Raw genomic sequence first — 16435 nt, forward strand, 5'->3', positions numbered from 1 at the left:
TCATAATTGAGAAAAATCCTTACAAAATGATCAAATTTGGCCCAAAAATGACACTTCTCAAATTTCATTTTGGACGCAGATTTCGGATTCCCGTAGCTTATAAGCTGCTTTTCATGAAGTTTAAAGTGGCATTGTATGGAATTATAGTCCCTGAAACTATTCAAATCATATTCGATATTTCGTCATAATTATTGTCTATTTTTGCAACAAAGGGACGGATTATGAGATTATTATTGACTGACAGGTAATCAGAATGGCGCCAACGATCCCACGCATGATTTTGGAAAGAAATGAAAAAGTCACGATTTGGGCCAAAATTGAGAAAAATCATAAGGGTATAGCCTTACAAAATGATCAAATTTGGCCCAAAAATGACACTTCTCAAATTTCATTTTGGACGCAGATTTCGGATTCCCGTAGCTTATAAGCTGCTTTTCATGAAGTTTAAAGTGGCATTGTATGGAATTATAGTCCCTGAAACTATTCAAGTCAAATTCGATATTTCGTCATAATTATTGTCTATTTTTGCAACAAAGGAACGGATTATGAGATTATTATTGACTGACAGGTAATCAGAATGGCGCCAACGATCCCACGCATGATTTTGGAAAGAAATGAAAAAGTCACGATTTGGGCCAAAATTGAGAAAAATCATAAGGGTATAGCCTTACAAAATGATCAAATTTGGCCCAAAAATGACACTTCTCAAATTTCATTTTGGACGCAGATTTCGGATTCCCGTAGCTTATAAGCTGCTTTTCATGAAGTTTAAAGTGGCATTGTATGGAATTATAGTCCCTGAAACTATTCAAATCATATTCGATATTTCGTCATAATTATTGTCTATTTTTGCAACAAAGGGACGGATTATGAGATTATTATTGACTGACAGGTAATCAGAATGGCGCCAGCGATCCCACGCATGATTTTGGAAAGAAATGAAAAAAGTCACGATTTGGGCCAAAATTGAGAAAAATCATAAGGGTATAGCCTTACAAAATGATCAAATTTGGCCCAAAAATGACACTTCTCAAATTTCACTTTGGACGCAGATTTCGGATTCCCGTAGCTTATAAGCTGCTTTTCATGAAGTTTAAAGTGGCATTGTATGGAATTATAGTCCCTGAAACTATTCAAATCATATTCGATATTTCGTCATAATTATTGTCTATTTTTGCAACAAAGGGACGGATTATGAGATTATTATTGACTGAAAGGTAATCAGAATGGCGCCAACGATCCCACGCATGATTTTGGAAAGAAATGAAAAAGTCACGATTTGGGCCAAAATTGAGAAAAATCATAAGGGTATAGCCTTACAAAATGATCAAATTTGGCCCAAAAATGACACTTCTCAAATTTCACTTTGGACGCAGATTTCGGATTCCCGTAGCTTATAAGCTGCTTTTCATGAAGTTTAAAGTGGCATTGTATGGAATTATAGTCCCTGAAACTATTGAAATCATATTCGATATTTCGTCATAATTATTGTCTATTTTTGCAACAAAGGGACGGATTATGAGATTATTATTGACTGACAGGTAATCAGAATGGCGCCAACGATCCCACGCATGATTTTGGAAAGAAATTAAAAAGTCACGATTTGGGCCAAAATTGAGAAAAATCATAAGGGTATAGCCTTACAAAATGATCAAATTTGGCCCAAAAGTGACACTTCTCAAATTTCATTTTGGACGCAGATTTCGGATTCCCGTAGCTTATAAGCTGCTTTTCATGAAGTTTAAAGTGGCATTGTATGGAATTATAGTCCCTGAAACTATTCAAATCATATTCGATATTTCGTCATAATTATTGTCTATTTTTGCAACAAAGGAACGGATTATGAGATTATTATTGACTGACAGGTAATCAGAATGGCGCCAACGATCCCACGCATGATTTTGGAAAGAAATGAAAAAGTCACGATTTGGGCCAAAATTGAGAAAAATCATAAGGGTATAGCCTTACAAAATGATCAAATTTGGCCCAAAAATGACACTTCTCAAATTTCATAAGCTTATAAGCTGCTTTTCATGAAGTTTAAAGTGGCATTGTATGGAATTATAGTCCCTGAAACTATTCAAATCATATTCGACATTTCGTCATAATTATTGTCTATTTTTGCAACAAAGGGACGGATTATGAGATTATTATTGACTGACAGGTAATCAGAATGGCGCCAACGATCCCACGCATGATTTTGGAAAGAAATGAAAAAGTCACGATTTGGGCCAAAATTGAGAAAAATCATAAGGGTATAGCCTTACAAAATGATCAAATTTGGCCCAAAAATGACACTTCTCAAATTTCATTTTGGACGCAGATTTCGGATTCCCGTAGCTTATAAGCTGCTTTTCATGAAGTTTAAAGTGGCATTGTATGGAATTATAGTCCCTGAAACTATTCAAAACATATTCGATATTTCGTCATAATTATTGTCTATTTTTGCAACAAAGGAACGGATTATGAGATTATTATTGACTGACAGGTAATCAGAATGGCGCCAACGATCCCACGCATGATTTTGGAAAGAAATGAAAAAGTCACGATTTGGGCCAAAATTGAGAAAAATCATAAGGGTATAGCCTTACAAAATGATCAAATTTGGCCCAAAAATGACACTTCTCAAATTTCATAAGCTTATAAGCTGCTTTTCATGAAGTTTAAAGTGGCATTGTATGGAATTATAGTCCCTGAAACTATTGAAATCATATTCGACATTTCGTCATAATTATTGTCTATTTTTGCAACAAAGGAACGGATTATGAGATTATTATTGACTGACAGGTAATCAGAATGGCGCCAACGATCCCACGCATGATTTTGGAAAGAAATGAAAAAGTCACGATTTGGGCCAAAATTGAGAAAAATCATAAGGGTATAGCCTTACAAAATGATCAAATTTGGCCCAAAAATGACACTTCTCAAATTTCATTTTGGACGCAGATTTCGGATTCCTGTAACTTATAAGCTGCTTTTCATGAAGTTTAAAGTGGCATTGTATGGAATTATAGTCCCTGAAACTATTCAAATCATATTCGATATTTCGTCATAATTATTGTCTATTTTTGCAACAAAGGGACGGATTATGAGATTATTATTGACTGACAGGTAATCAGAATGGCGCCAGCGATCCCACGCATGATTTTGGAAAGAAATGAAAAAAGTCACGATTTGGGCCAAAATTGAGAAAAATCATAAGGGTATAGCCTTACAAAATGATCAAATTTGGCCCAAAAATGACACTTCTCAAATTTCACTTTGGACGCAGATTTCGGATTCCCGTAGCTTATAAGCTGCTTTTCATGAAGTTTAAAGTGGCATTGTATGGAATTATAGTCCCTGAAACTATTCAAATCATATTCGATATTTCGTCATAATTATTGTCTATTTTTGCAACAAAGGGACGGATTATGAGATTATTATTGACTGAAAGGTAATCAGAATGGCGCCAACGATCCCACGCATGATTTTGGAAAGAAATGAAAAAGTCACGATTTGGGCCAAAATTGAGAAAAATCATAAGGGTATAAGCCTTACAAAATGATCAAATTTGGCCCAAAAATGACACTTCTCAAATTTCACTTTGGACGCAGATTTCGGATTCCCGTAGCTTATAAGCTGCTTTTCATGAAGTTTAAAGTGGCATTGTATGGAATTATAGTCCCTGAAACTATTGAAATCATATTCGATATTTCGTCATAATTATTGTCTATTTTTGCAACAAAGGGACGGATTATGAGATTATTATTGACTGACAGGTAATCAGAATGGCGCCAACGATCCCACGCATGATTTTGGAAAGAAATTAAAAAGTCACGATTTGGGCCAAAATTGAGAAAAATCATAAGGGTATAGCCTTACAAAATGATCAAATTTGGCCCAAAAGTGACACTTCTCAAATTTCATTTTGGACGCAGATTTCGGATTCCCGTAGCTTATAAGCTGCTTTTCATGAAGTTTAAAGTGGCATTGTATGGAATTATAGTCCCTGAAACTATTCAAATCATATTCGATATTTCGTCATAATTATTGTCTATTTTTGCAACAAAGGAACGGATTATGAGATTATTATTGACTGACAGGTAATCAGAATGGCGCCAACGATCCCACGCATGATTTTGGAAAGAAATGAAAAAGTCACGATTTGGGCCAAAATTGAGAAAAATCATAAGGGTATAGCCTTACAAAATGATCAAATTTGGCCCAAAAATGACACTTCTCAAATTTCATAAGCTTATAAGCTGCTTTTCATGAAGTTTAAAGTGGCATTGTATGGAATTATAGTCCCTGAAACTATTCAAATCATATTCGACATTTCGTCATAATTATTGTCTATTTTTGCAACAAAGGGACGGATTATGAGATTATTATTGACTGACAGGTAATCAGAATGGCGCCAACGATCCCACGCATGATTTTGGAAAGAAATGAAAAAGTCACGATTTGGGCCAAAATTGAGAAAAATCATAAGGGTATAGCCTTACAAAATGATCAAATTTGGCCCAAAAATGACACTTCTCAAATTTCATTTTGGACGCAGATTTCGGATTCCCGTAGCTTATAAGCTGCTTTTCATGAAGTTTAAAGTGGCATTGTATGGAATTATAGTCCCTGAAACTATTCAAAACATATTCGATATTTCGTCATAATTATTGTCTATTTTTGCAACAAAGGAACGGATTATGAGATTATTATTGACTGACAGGTAATCAGAATGGCGCCAACGATCCCACGCATGATTTTGGAAAGAAATGAAAAAGTCACGATTTGGGCCAAAATTGAGAAAAATCATAAGGGTATAGCCTTACAAAATGATCAAATTTGGCCCAAAAATGACACTTCTCAAATTTCATAAGCTTATAAGCTGCTTTTCATGAAGTTTAAAGTGGCATTGTATGGAATTATAGTCCCTGAAACTATTGAAATCATATTCGACATTTCGTCATAATTATTGTCTATTTTTGCAACAAAGGAACGGATTATGAGATTATTATTGACTGACAGGTAATCAGAATGGCGCCAACGATCCCACGCATGATTTTGGAAAGAAATGAAAAAGTCACGATTTGGGCCAAAATTGAGAAAAATCATAAGGGTATAGCCTTACAAAATGATCAAATTTGGCCCAAAAATGACACTTCTCAAATTTCATTTTGGACGCAGATTTCGGATTCCTGTAACTTATAAGCTGCTTTTCATGAAGTTTAAAGTGGCATTGTATGGAATTATAGTCCCTGAAACTATTCAAATCATATTCGATATTTCGTCATAATTATTGTCTATTTTTGCAACAAAGGGACGGATTATGAGATTATTATTGACTGACAGGTAATCAGAATGGCGCCAGCGATCCCACGCATGATTTTGGAAAGAAATGAAAAAAGTCACGATTTGGGCCAAAATTGAGAAAAATCATAAGGGTATAGCCTTACAAAATGATCAAATTTGGCCCAAAAATGACACTTCTCAAATTTCACTTTGGACGCAGATTTCGGATTCCCGTAGCTTATAAGCTGCTTTTCATGAAGTTTAAAGTGGCATTGTATGGAATTATAGTCCCTGAAACTATTCAAATCATATTCGATATTTCGTCATAATTATTGTCTATTTTTGCAACAAAGGGACGGATTATGAGATTATTATTGACTGAAAGGTAATCAGAATGGCGCCAACGATCCCACGCATGATTTTGGAAAGAAATGAAAAAGTCACGATTTGGGCCAAAATTGAGAAAAATCATAAGGGTATAAGCCTTACAAAATGATCAAATTTGGCCCAAAAATGACACTTCTCAAATTTCACTTTGGACGCAGATTTCGGATTCCCGTAGCTTATAAGCTGCTTTTCATGAAGTTTAAAGTGGCATTGTATGGAATTATAGTCCCTGAAACTATTGAAATCATATTCGATATTTCGTCATAATTATTGTCTATTTTTGCAACAAAGGGACGGATTATGAGATTATTATTGACTGACAGGTAATCAGAATGGCGCCAACGATCCCACGCATGATTTTGGAAAGAAATTAAAAAGTCACGATTTGGGCCAAAATTGAGAAAAATCATAAGGGTATAGCCTTACAAAATGATCAAATTTGGCCCAAAAGTGACACTTCTCAAATTTCATTTTGGACGCAGATTTCGGATTCCCGTAGCTTATAAGCTGCTTTTCATGAAGTTTAAAGTGGCATTGTATGGAATTATAGTCCCTGAAACTATTCAAATCATATTCGATATTTCGTCATAATTATTGTCTATTTTTGCAACAAAGGAACGGATTATGAGATTATTATTGACTGACAGGTAATCAGAATGGCGCCAACGATCCCACGCATGATTTTGGAAAGAAATGAAAAAGTCACGATTTGGGCCAAAATTGAGAAAAATCATAAGGGTATAGCCTTACAAAATGATCAAATTTGGCCCAAAAATGACACTTCTCAAATTTCATTTTGGACGCAGATTTCGGATTCCCGTAGCTTATAAGCTGCTTTTCATGAAGTTTAAAGTGGCATTGTATGGAATTATAGTCCCTGAAACTATTCAAATCATATTCGATATTTCGTCATAATTATTGTCTATTTTTGCAACAAAGGGACGGATTATGAGATTATTATTGACTGACAGGTAATCAGAATGGCGCCAGCGATCCCACGCATGATTTTGGAAAGAAATGAAAAAAGTCACGATTTGGGCCAAAATTGAGAAAAATCATAAGGGTATAGCCTTACAAAATGATCAAATTTGGCCCAAAAATGACACTTCTCAAATTTCATTTTGGACGCAGATTTCGGATTCCCGTAGCTTATAAGCTGCTTTTCATGAAGTTTAAAGTGGCATTGTATGGAATTATAGTCCCTGAAACTATTCAAATCATATTCGATATTTCGTCATAATTATTGTCTATTTTTGCAACAAAGGGACGGATTATGAGATTATTATTGACTGACAGGTAATCAGAATGGCGCCAACGATCCCACGCATGATTTTGGAAAGAAATGAAAAAGTCACGATTTGGGCCAAAATTGAGAAAAATCATAAGGGTATAGCCTTACAAAATGATCAAATTTGGCCCAAAAGTGACACTTCTCAAATTTCATTTTGGACGCAGATTTCGGATTCCTGTAACTTATAAGCTGCTTTTCATGAAGTTTAAAGTGGCATTGTATGGAATTATAGTCCCTGAAACTATTCAAATCATATTCGATATTTCGTCATAATTATTGTCTATTTTTGCTACAAAGGGACGGATTATGAGATTATTATTGACTGACAGGTAATCAGAATGGCGCCAGCGATCCCACGCATGATTTTGGAAAGAAATGAAAAAAGTCACGATTTGGGCCAAAATTGAGAAAAATCATAAGGGTATAGCCTTACAAAATGATCAAATTTGGCCCAAAAATGACACTTCTCAAATTTCATTTTGGACGCAGATTTCGGATTCCTGTAACTTATAAGCTGCTTTTCATGAAGTTTAAAGTGGCATTGTATGGAATTATAGTCCCTGAAACTATTCAAATCATATTCGACATTTCGTCATAATTATTGTCTATTTTTGCAACAAAGGGACGGATTATGAGATTATTATTGCCTGACAGGTAATCAGAATGGCGCCAACGATCCCACGCATGATTTTGGAAAGAAATGAAAAAGTCACGATTTGGGCCAAAATTGAGAAAAATCATAATTGAGAAAAATCCTTACAAAATGATCAAATTTGGCCCAAAAATGACACTTCTCAAATTTCATTTTGGACGCAGATTTCGGATTCCCGTAGCTTATAAGCTGCTTTTCATGAAGTTTAAAGTGGCATTGTATGGAATTATAGTCCCTGAAACTATTGAAATCATATTCGACATTTCGTCATAATTATTGTCTATTTTTGCAACAAAGGAACGGATTATGAGATTATTATTGACTGACAGGTAATCAGAATGGCGCCAACGATCCCACGCATGATTTTGGAAAGAAATGAAAAAGTCACGATTTGGGCCAAAATTGAGAAAAATCATAAGGGTATAGCCTTACAAAATGATCAAATTTGGCCCAAAAATGACACTTCTCAAATTTCATTTTGGACGCAGATTTCGGATTCCTGTAACTTATAAGCTGCTTTTCATGAAGTTTAAAGTGGCATTGTATGGAATTATAGTCCCTGAAACTATTCAAATCATATTCGATATTTCGTCATAATTATTGTCTATTTTTGCAACAAAGGAACGGATTATGAGATTATTATTGACTGACAGGTAATCAGAATGGCGCCAACGATCCCACGCATGATTTTGGAAAGAAATGAAAAAGTCACGATTTGGGCCAAAATTGAGAAAAATCATAAGGGTATAGCCTTACAAAATGATCAAATTTGGCCCAAAAATGACACTTCTCAAATTTCATTTTGGACGCAGATTTCGGATTCCCGTAGCTTATAAGCTGCTTTTCATGAAGTTTAAAGTGGCATTGTATGGAATTATAGTCCCTGAAACTATTCAAATCATATTCGATATTTCGTCATAATTATTGTCTATTTTTGCAACAAAGGGACGGATTATGAGATTATTATTGACTGACAGGTAATCAGAATGGCGCCAGCGATCCCACGCATGATTTTGGAAAGAAATGAAAAAAGTCACGATTTGGGCCAAAATTGAGAAAAATCATAAGGGTATAGCCTTACAAAATGATCAAATTTGGCCCAAAAATGACACTTCTCAAATTTCATTTTGGACGCAGATTTCGGATTCCCGTAGCTTATAAGCTGCTTTTCATGAAGTTTAAAGTGGCATTGTATGGAATTATAGTCCCTGAAACTATTCAAATCATATTCGATATTTCGTCATAATTATTGTCTATTTTTGCAACAAAGGGACGGATTATGAGATTATTATTGACTGACAGGTAATCAGAATGGCGCCAACGATCCCACGCATGATTTTGGAAAGAAATGAAAAAGTCACGATTTGGGCCAAAATTGAGAAAAATCATAAGGGTATAGCCTTACAAAATGATCAAATTTGGCCCAAAAGTGACACTTCTCAAATTTCATTTTGGACGCAGATTTCGGATTCCTGTAACTTATAAGCTGCTTTTCATGAAGTTTAAAGTGGCATTGTATGGAATTATAGTCCCTGAAACTATTCAAATCATATTCGATATTTCGTCATAATTATTGTCTATTTTTGCTACAAAGGGACGGATTATGAGATTATTATTGACTGACAGGTAATCAGAATGGCGCCAGCGATCCCACGCATGATTTTGGAAAGAAATGAAAAAAGTCACGATTTGGGCCAAAATTGAGAAAAATCATAAGGGTATAGCCTTACAAAATGATCAAATTTGGCCCAAAAATGACACTTCTCAAATTTCATTTTGGACGCAGATTTCGGATTCCTGTAACTTATAAGCTGCTTTTCATGAAGTTTAAAGTGGCATTGTATGGAATTATAGTCCCTGAAACTATTCAAATCATATTCGACATTTCGTCATAATTATTGTCTATTTTTGCAACAAAGGGACGGATTATGAGATTATTATTGCCTGACAGGTAATCAGAATGGCGCCAACGATCCCACGCATGATTTTGGAAAGAAATGAAAAAGTCACGATTTGGGCCAAAATTGAGAAAAATCATAATTGAGAAAAATCCTTACAAAATGATCAAATTTGGCCCAAAAATGACACTTCTCAAATTTCATTTTGGACGCAGATTTCGGATTCCCGTAGCTTATAAGCTGCTTTTCATGAAGTTTAAAGTGGCATTGTATGGAATTATAGTCCCTGAAACTATTCAAATCATATTCGATATTTCGTCATAATTATTGTCTATTTTTGCAACAAAGGGACGGATTATGAGATTATTATTGACTGACAGGTAATCAGAATGGCGCCAACGATCCCACGCATGATTTTGGAAAGAAATGAAAAAGTCACGATTTGGGCCAAAATTGAGAAAAATCATAAGGGTATAGCCTTACAAAATGATCAAATTTGGCCCAAAAATGACACTTCTCAAATTTCATTTTGGACGCAGATTTCGGATTCCCGTAGCTTATAAGCTGCTTTTCATGAAGTTTAAAGTGGCATTGTATGGAATTATAGTCCCTGAAACTATTCAAGTCAAATTCGATATTTCGTCATAATTATTGTCTATTTTTGCAACAAAGGAACGGATTATGAGATTATTATTGACTGACAGGTAATCAGAATGGCGCCAACGATCCCACGCATGATTTTGGAAAGAAATGAAAAAGTCACGATTTGGGCCAAAATTGAGAAAAATCATAAGGGTATAGCCTTACAAAATGATCAAATTTGGCCCAAAAATGACACTTCTCAAATTTCATTTTGGACGCAGATTTCGGATTCCCGTAGCTTATAAGCTGCTTTTCATGAAGTTTAAAGTGGCATTGTATGGAATTATAGTCCCTGAAACTATTCAAATCATATTCGATATTTCGTCATAATTATTGTCTATTTTTGCAACAAAGGGACGGATTATGAGATTATTATTGACTGACAGGTAATCAGAATGGCGCCAGCGATCCCACGCATGATTTTGGAAAGAAATGAAAAAAGTCACGATTTGGGCCAAAATTGAGAAAAATCATAAGGGTATAGCCTTACAAAATGATCAAATTTGGCCCAAAAATGACACTTCTCAAATTTCACTTTGGACGCAGATTTCGGATTCCCGTAGCTTATAAGCTGCTTTTCATGAAGTTTAAAGTGGCATTGTATGGAATTATAGTCCCTGAAACTATTCAAATCATATTCGATATTTCGTCATAATTATTGTCTATTTTTGCAACAAAGGGACGGATTATGAGATTATTATTGACTGAAAGGTAATCAGAATGGCGCCAACGATCCCACGCATGATTTTGGAAAGAAATGAAAAAGTCACGATTTGGGCCAAAATTGAGAAAAATCATAAGGGTATAGCCTTACAAAATGATCAAATTTGGCCCAAAAATGACACTTCTCAAATTTCACTTTGGACGCAGATTTCGGATTCCCGTAGCTTATAAGCTGCTTTTCATGAAGTTTAAAGTGGCATTGTATGGAATTATAGTCCCTGAAACTATTCAAATCATATTCGATATTTCGTCATAATTATTGTCTATTTTTGCAACAAAGGGACGGATTATGAGATTATTATTGACTGACAGGTAATCAGAATGGCGCCAACGATCCCACGCATGATTTTGGAAAGAAATGAAAAAGTCACGATTTGGGCCAAAATTGAGAAAAATCATAAGGGTATAGCCTTACAAAATGATCAAATTTGGCCCAAAAATGACACTTCTCAAATTTCACTTTGGACGCAGATTTCGGATTCCCGTAGCTTATAAGCTGCTTTTCATTAAGTTTAAAGTGGCATTGTATGGAATTATAGTCCCTGAAACTATTCAAATCATATTCGATATTTCGTCATAATTATTGTCTATTTTTGCAACAAAGGGACGGATTATGAGATTATTATTGACTGACAGGTAATCAGAATGGCGCCAACGATCCCACGCATGATTTTGGAAAGAAATGAAAAAGTCACGATTTGGGCCAAAATTGAGAAAAATCATAAGGGTATAGCCTTACAAAATGATCAAATTTGGCCCAAAAATGACACTTCTCAAATTTCATTTTGGACGCAGATTTCGGATTCCTGTAACTTATAAGCTGCTTTTCATGAAGTTTAAAGTGGCATTGTATGGAATTATAGTCCCTGAAACTATTCAAATCATATTCGATATTTCGTCATAATTATTGTCTATTTTTGCAACAAAGGAACGGATTATGAGATTATTATTGACTGACAGGTAATCAGAATGGCGCCAACGATCCCACGCATGATTTTGGAAAGAAATGAAAAAGTCACGATTTGGGCCAAAATTGAGAAAAATCATAAGGGTATAGCCTTACAAAATGATCAAATTTGGCCCAAAAATGACACTTCTCAAATTTCATTTTGGACGCAGATTTCGGATTCCCGTAGCTTATAAGCTGCTTTTCATGAAGTTTAAAGTGGCATTGTATGGAATTATAGTCCCTAAAACTATTCAAATCATATTCGATATTTCGTCATAACAATTGTCTATTTCTGCTAGAGAGAAATGTGTTTATGAACTCAATGAAGCCATTGCAATCATCGAGACTGAAAGTTGACTTTTTCGTCCTATTTCTTGGTAAGGCTATACCCTTATGATTTTCTCAAATTTCGACCAAAATTTCGACTTTTTCAAATCTCTTCAAACTGATGAGGAAAACGGATGGCCCCCTTCTGATTTGATATCAGGCTATAATCGTGTAAAATTAGCGACTTGTTTTACTTAAAAATACAGTTTGATTTGCATATTGAAACTTTATATCATAATTTCAAAACATATTTGTTTGAAAGCCAAACTTGAACAGAAATTCACTTTTAAGTAGAGAGAAATGTGTTTATGAACTCACTGAAGCCATTCGAATCATCGAAACTGAAATGTGAGAAACTTGACTTTTTCGTCCAATTTTTTGGTAAGGCTATTGAGTTGATTTCAGGCTATAATCGATTAGATTTTGCGGTAAGGCTTCCCCTTCTGTAGCTACTAACCCTTAAACTATATTCATAGTTAAAATTATTAACATGATGTTTTTGTTCTATGGAAACAAATAGTTGACAATAATTTCGGTTATCCGGAGAGGTATATTATTGGACAGGCCGTACTACCTACAAAACATTTTCCCAAGTACGGCTTATCCCATGCAAAACGCAATCATATATCCCTATATCCTAAGTTGCGCAGGAACTCTCTCCTGTTACTGTTCATGACGAAGCAGTGTGAGTGCTTCTGCGAACTATAGGAACTGATGAATATCGTCAGGAATAAAGATTTTAAGTAGAAACTCTTGCAGGATGATAAACCATAGAACAGACCTAATAACGTGCCTGGCAGTTTATCACTAACAGGATGAAGCAATTGAAAGAGAATTTGTATGTATGTATGTATATTAGATCCTCCTGCAAGCAGGAACTCGCGAAGAAGCCTAATTGGCTTATCAAAGCCGCAAGCTGACCGAAGCCAGTCTCTTACATTCATATTTAACGTCCATAATTATGAATTGTTAATTGTCAACAACTCTGTAACTGGACGACAAACATTAATCTGGGAGTGACTCGAACCGGGAACCTTATGATTGAAAGGCACCGGCGTTAACCACTGAGCTAACACTCCACGGTATGGACAATATGGTATGGACATCTACAACAACATCCACCTACCCTAAAGATACGATGCTACCGTGTAACCCGGAGGTGCAAATGAGACATACAACCAGCTGAAGTAAAGGTTCTTATACAGTGCGGTTCGAGAGAATTTCTAAACCTTTTTATTGAATGCTTAAGAAAGTTACCACATCTCCATGTCCAACAGTATTTGTGGCAGAGCAAAATAAATTAAAATCAATAAAACAATTAAACACACACAAGGTGCCCTCCTGAGATATTGTACCTCAAAGACGAAAGTAGTAAAGGCTGCAAAGGGGCTAATTTATTTTTAATCTTTTATAATCATGATTTATCAAATAAACCAATGTTACCCAAATTGCCATTCAATACCCACTTTTCTTAAGAAAAACCATTTAAGATAGATTCTGAGCAAGGACAACTTAACAACTTGATCCACTTCTAATCCCAGTCCCAAGAACAACTTAACAACTTGATCCACTTCTAATCCCAGTCCCACTATACGGAGACAACAATAATGTGAGCATGGAAGTATTACTTGGAGGGATTGGATACTACAAACGATCGAGATGATATGTCGAAGAGCGATGTACACTGTAAACTCTTTATTTTAATAGTTGATGACATGAAATCGTGACAAAATATTGGCACGATGGAACTAAAGGTAATCTGTTCAAGACTAGGAGTTAAACCATCTAATGAAATTAACTATTCATGTGTCATGAAATATGCTCGTATTCAGAGTGATTGATGCCATTATACACATTCTGTAACTGTTATGTTTACAACCCATACACGTTATACTTCATCAAAACAATGAAAGAAAATGTCTGTAGGAAATTGCCCATCGCCACATTCAAAAGAGTTTGTCGCTGTACCGGAGTAACTCTAAAACAATGATCCTCAATTTATTTTACAAGACGACAGAAAGTACCAAAATCTCATCATGCCTAGATTGCAAAATATGAAGAGTAGGGTGCTCAAACTAATGCTTTTCGCCGTCAGTATTTGGCCCACGGGTCGCCTATTAAGAAATAGCTGATTAAATATAATTGACTTGTGACATGACCTGAGTAACAACTTGACTTGACAAAAGATGTCTTGGTTGCAACACTCAAGGGAAATAATATTTTGTATAGGACACATAGTTCACGGGGAAAAAATAGGTTTTATCCATCAACGTCAAAAAATACATCCTATTCATTTTATTCTTCCATTCATGTTCATGTAGCTACAGGCATATTTTATATAATATTTTTTGGTATATTTCATTTATTACTATTGGCAGTCAATTTCATTCTATTCAACAGAAAGTGACAAAAACTCTTTGAATCCGTTCTTAAGGGCAACTCTAATTGTGAGACATAGGAAGCGCTGCTCTAAGCCATGTTCTCTGTCATATTGTGCTGCCTCATCGCTGCCTTAGTGTGTATCATTTTTAAAATATGGGAGATTATTCCGAAACAACCCACATCACACACGGATCTATAAGGGCTAATAAATTGACGTATAGATGAATGCTTATCCGATGAATTCTACCTAGGTTAAAACTATGTTCCTTGAGGAACTATGACATCGGAGATCTACAAAATGACAGCCCGTAGATACGTTGATCAGAGTCTAGTAAGATATCTGGAGCCTGGCACGATTTTATCAGCTGGATGTTTCATTTAAAAGTAATTTCCAATAACTGGACGGTCTTCATCATTTTCCCAGAGTGCTAAGTTCTAGACAAGATAACAGTTCTGTCCTTCTTGCACTGATATCATAACACTTTCATTCATTTCCAGCCCTCTTGATTGATGAAAATATAACCGGTGCTCTGGCCGAGTGGATAAAGGCGTTGGCATTTGAAGCAATGAGGCTTAGCAATCGGGACGGTCCAGGGTTCGATACCCGGGCGGGTCATAGTAAAGCGGGTTTTTTCATCCAAGGACAATCTATGTTTTTCCCATCTGAAATGATTTTCTCAATTGAAATGATTCCAAATTTGATTAAAAAATGTTGAATTGGAAGCCACCGACGTGTAAGTTGTAATCCATAAGCCCATGCTGGTGTCTCCCACATTTGTGGTCGCTACAGCATCGTAAAAATAACTGCTGATTATATGCCCGTGTGATTTGTTTACGAGCTCCGAACGCGTTAAGAAAGATAACATTGTAAGTTATAAATCTGGACAGCAGTTATTCTTTGTTTACCTTTCATTTTACAAATTATGAATACCAAGATTTTATGTATAATGCTGATCATGTATGAAATACAATACTAAGCTTCGTTAACAGGAGGGAGGGTGCCGTTCGTTTCTACACAACATTGGCGAGGGGAAAACTTGATAAACTAAAAATGACGAACGTTCTGTTAGTAAAATCTTTGAAACATTTAACGACAACCTGCCGTGATAATGGCTTCCAAGGAGATTGCTTCTTCATTCCAAACACTAAAAGTATCAAATGTGGCCATCCACTCAAATTTAATGGCCATAAAGACAAAAGACCAAAGAAGGGCAGCGTCCTTGGTACATATGAAGCCTTCTTCGTTGAATTGAAACCATCAGTCCCGACCACAAAAATGCAAAGAACCTTGTCCTTGTTACCATTAAGTGCTCTTCATCTTGGCTGTTTGGCGGTAGCGAGGATTTGGCTCGATTCGATGTAAGCCTCTAACATTTCTAGACAAAATATGTATTCCGTCTAAAAAGGGAAACATTAAAAAGGCGATATATAAAACAAAATAAGGGAAGTGCTACAGTGGCATGAAAACGTCAATCGTTATGGAAGGGGTCTTCTGACAGCGGAATATTTTAGGCATCCACAAGTTTGGGTACAAATCACATCCGCATAGCATTTTGTATCGCTATAGGCCTATATTACACTACATTATGTATACATTGTGATCATAGGCCACATCGATCTTCTTGCTGTCATCGAAGTCTCATTATCTACTCGTCAACATTCAAGAATAATCATTAATTAAACACAGACGATTGACTACCAATTGATAACTGACTTTGGAAAAGAGGAAAGAAATAATGGACTGAATTGCGATTCGAACTAGCAACCTCAATTTCACCAACATTGCAGGCGTTATATTCAGCATTTAGCTTGTGGTGACCCTTGTTTTAACCATTTGTGAGTGACAATCAGAAACCAAAATACTTTTCATACTGTATATGTATCAAGAGATCACACTACGGTTTGATTTGATG

At 35.5% G+C, this 16435-nt stretch overlaps 1 protein-coding gene and 1 long non-coding RNA gene across 2 annotated transcripts in view; both read right to left on the reverse strand.

Moving 5' to 3' along the window:
- The window catches only part of LOC139972619 (uncharacterized), a 168681-nt gene that overhangs the window by 78901 nt on the left and 73345 nt on the right, over positions 1 to 16435 (reverse strand). The gene's annotated exons all lie outside the window — the stretch shown is intronic.
- The window catches only part of LOC139973460 (receptor-type tyrosine-protein phosphatase kappa-like), a 50087-nt gene continuing 46559 nt past the window's right edge, over positions 12908 to 16435 (reverse strand). The window contains exon 30 of the mRNA XM_071980156.1: positions 12908 to 15920. Coding sequence (XP_071836257.1) covers positions 15837 to 15920 — 84 coding nt within the window. The 3' untranslated portion in view covers positions 12908 to 15836. The remainder of the gene's footprint in view (positions 15921 to 16435) is intronic.

The sequence above is a fragment of the Apostichopus japonicus genome, chromosome 2 (assembly GCF_037975245.1).
Source record: "Apostichopus japonicus isolate 1M-3 chromosome 2, ASM3797524v1, whole genome shotgun sequence".
Lineage (NCBI taxonomy): Eukaryota > Metazoa > Echinodermata > Holothuroidea > Aspidochirotida > Stichopodidae > Apostichopus > Apostichopus japonicus.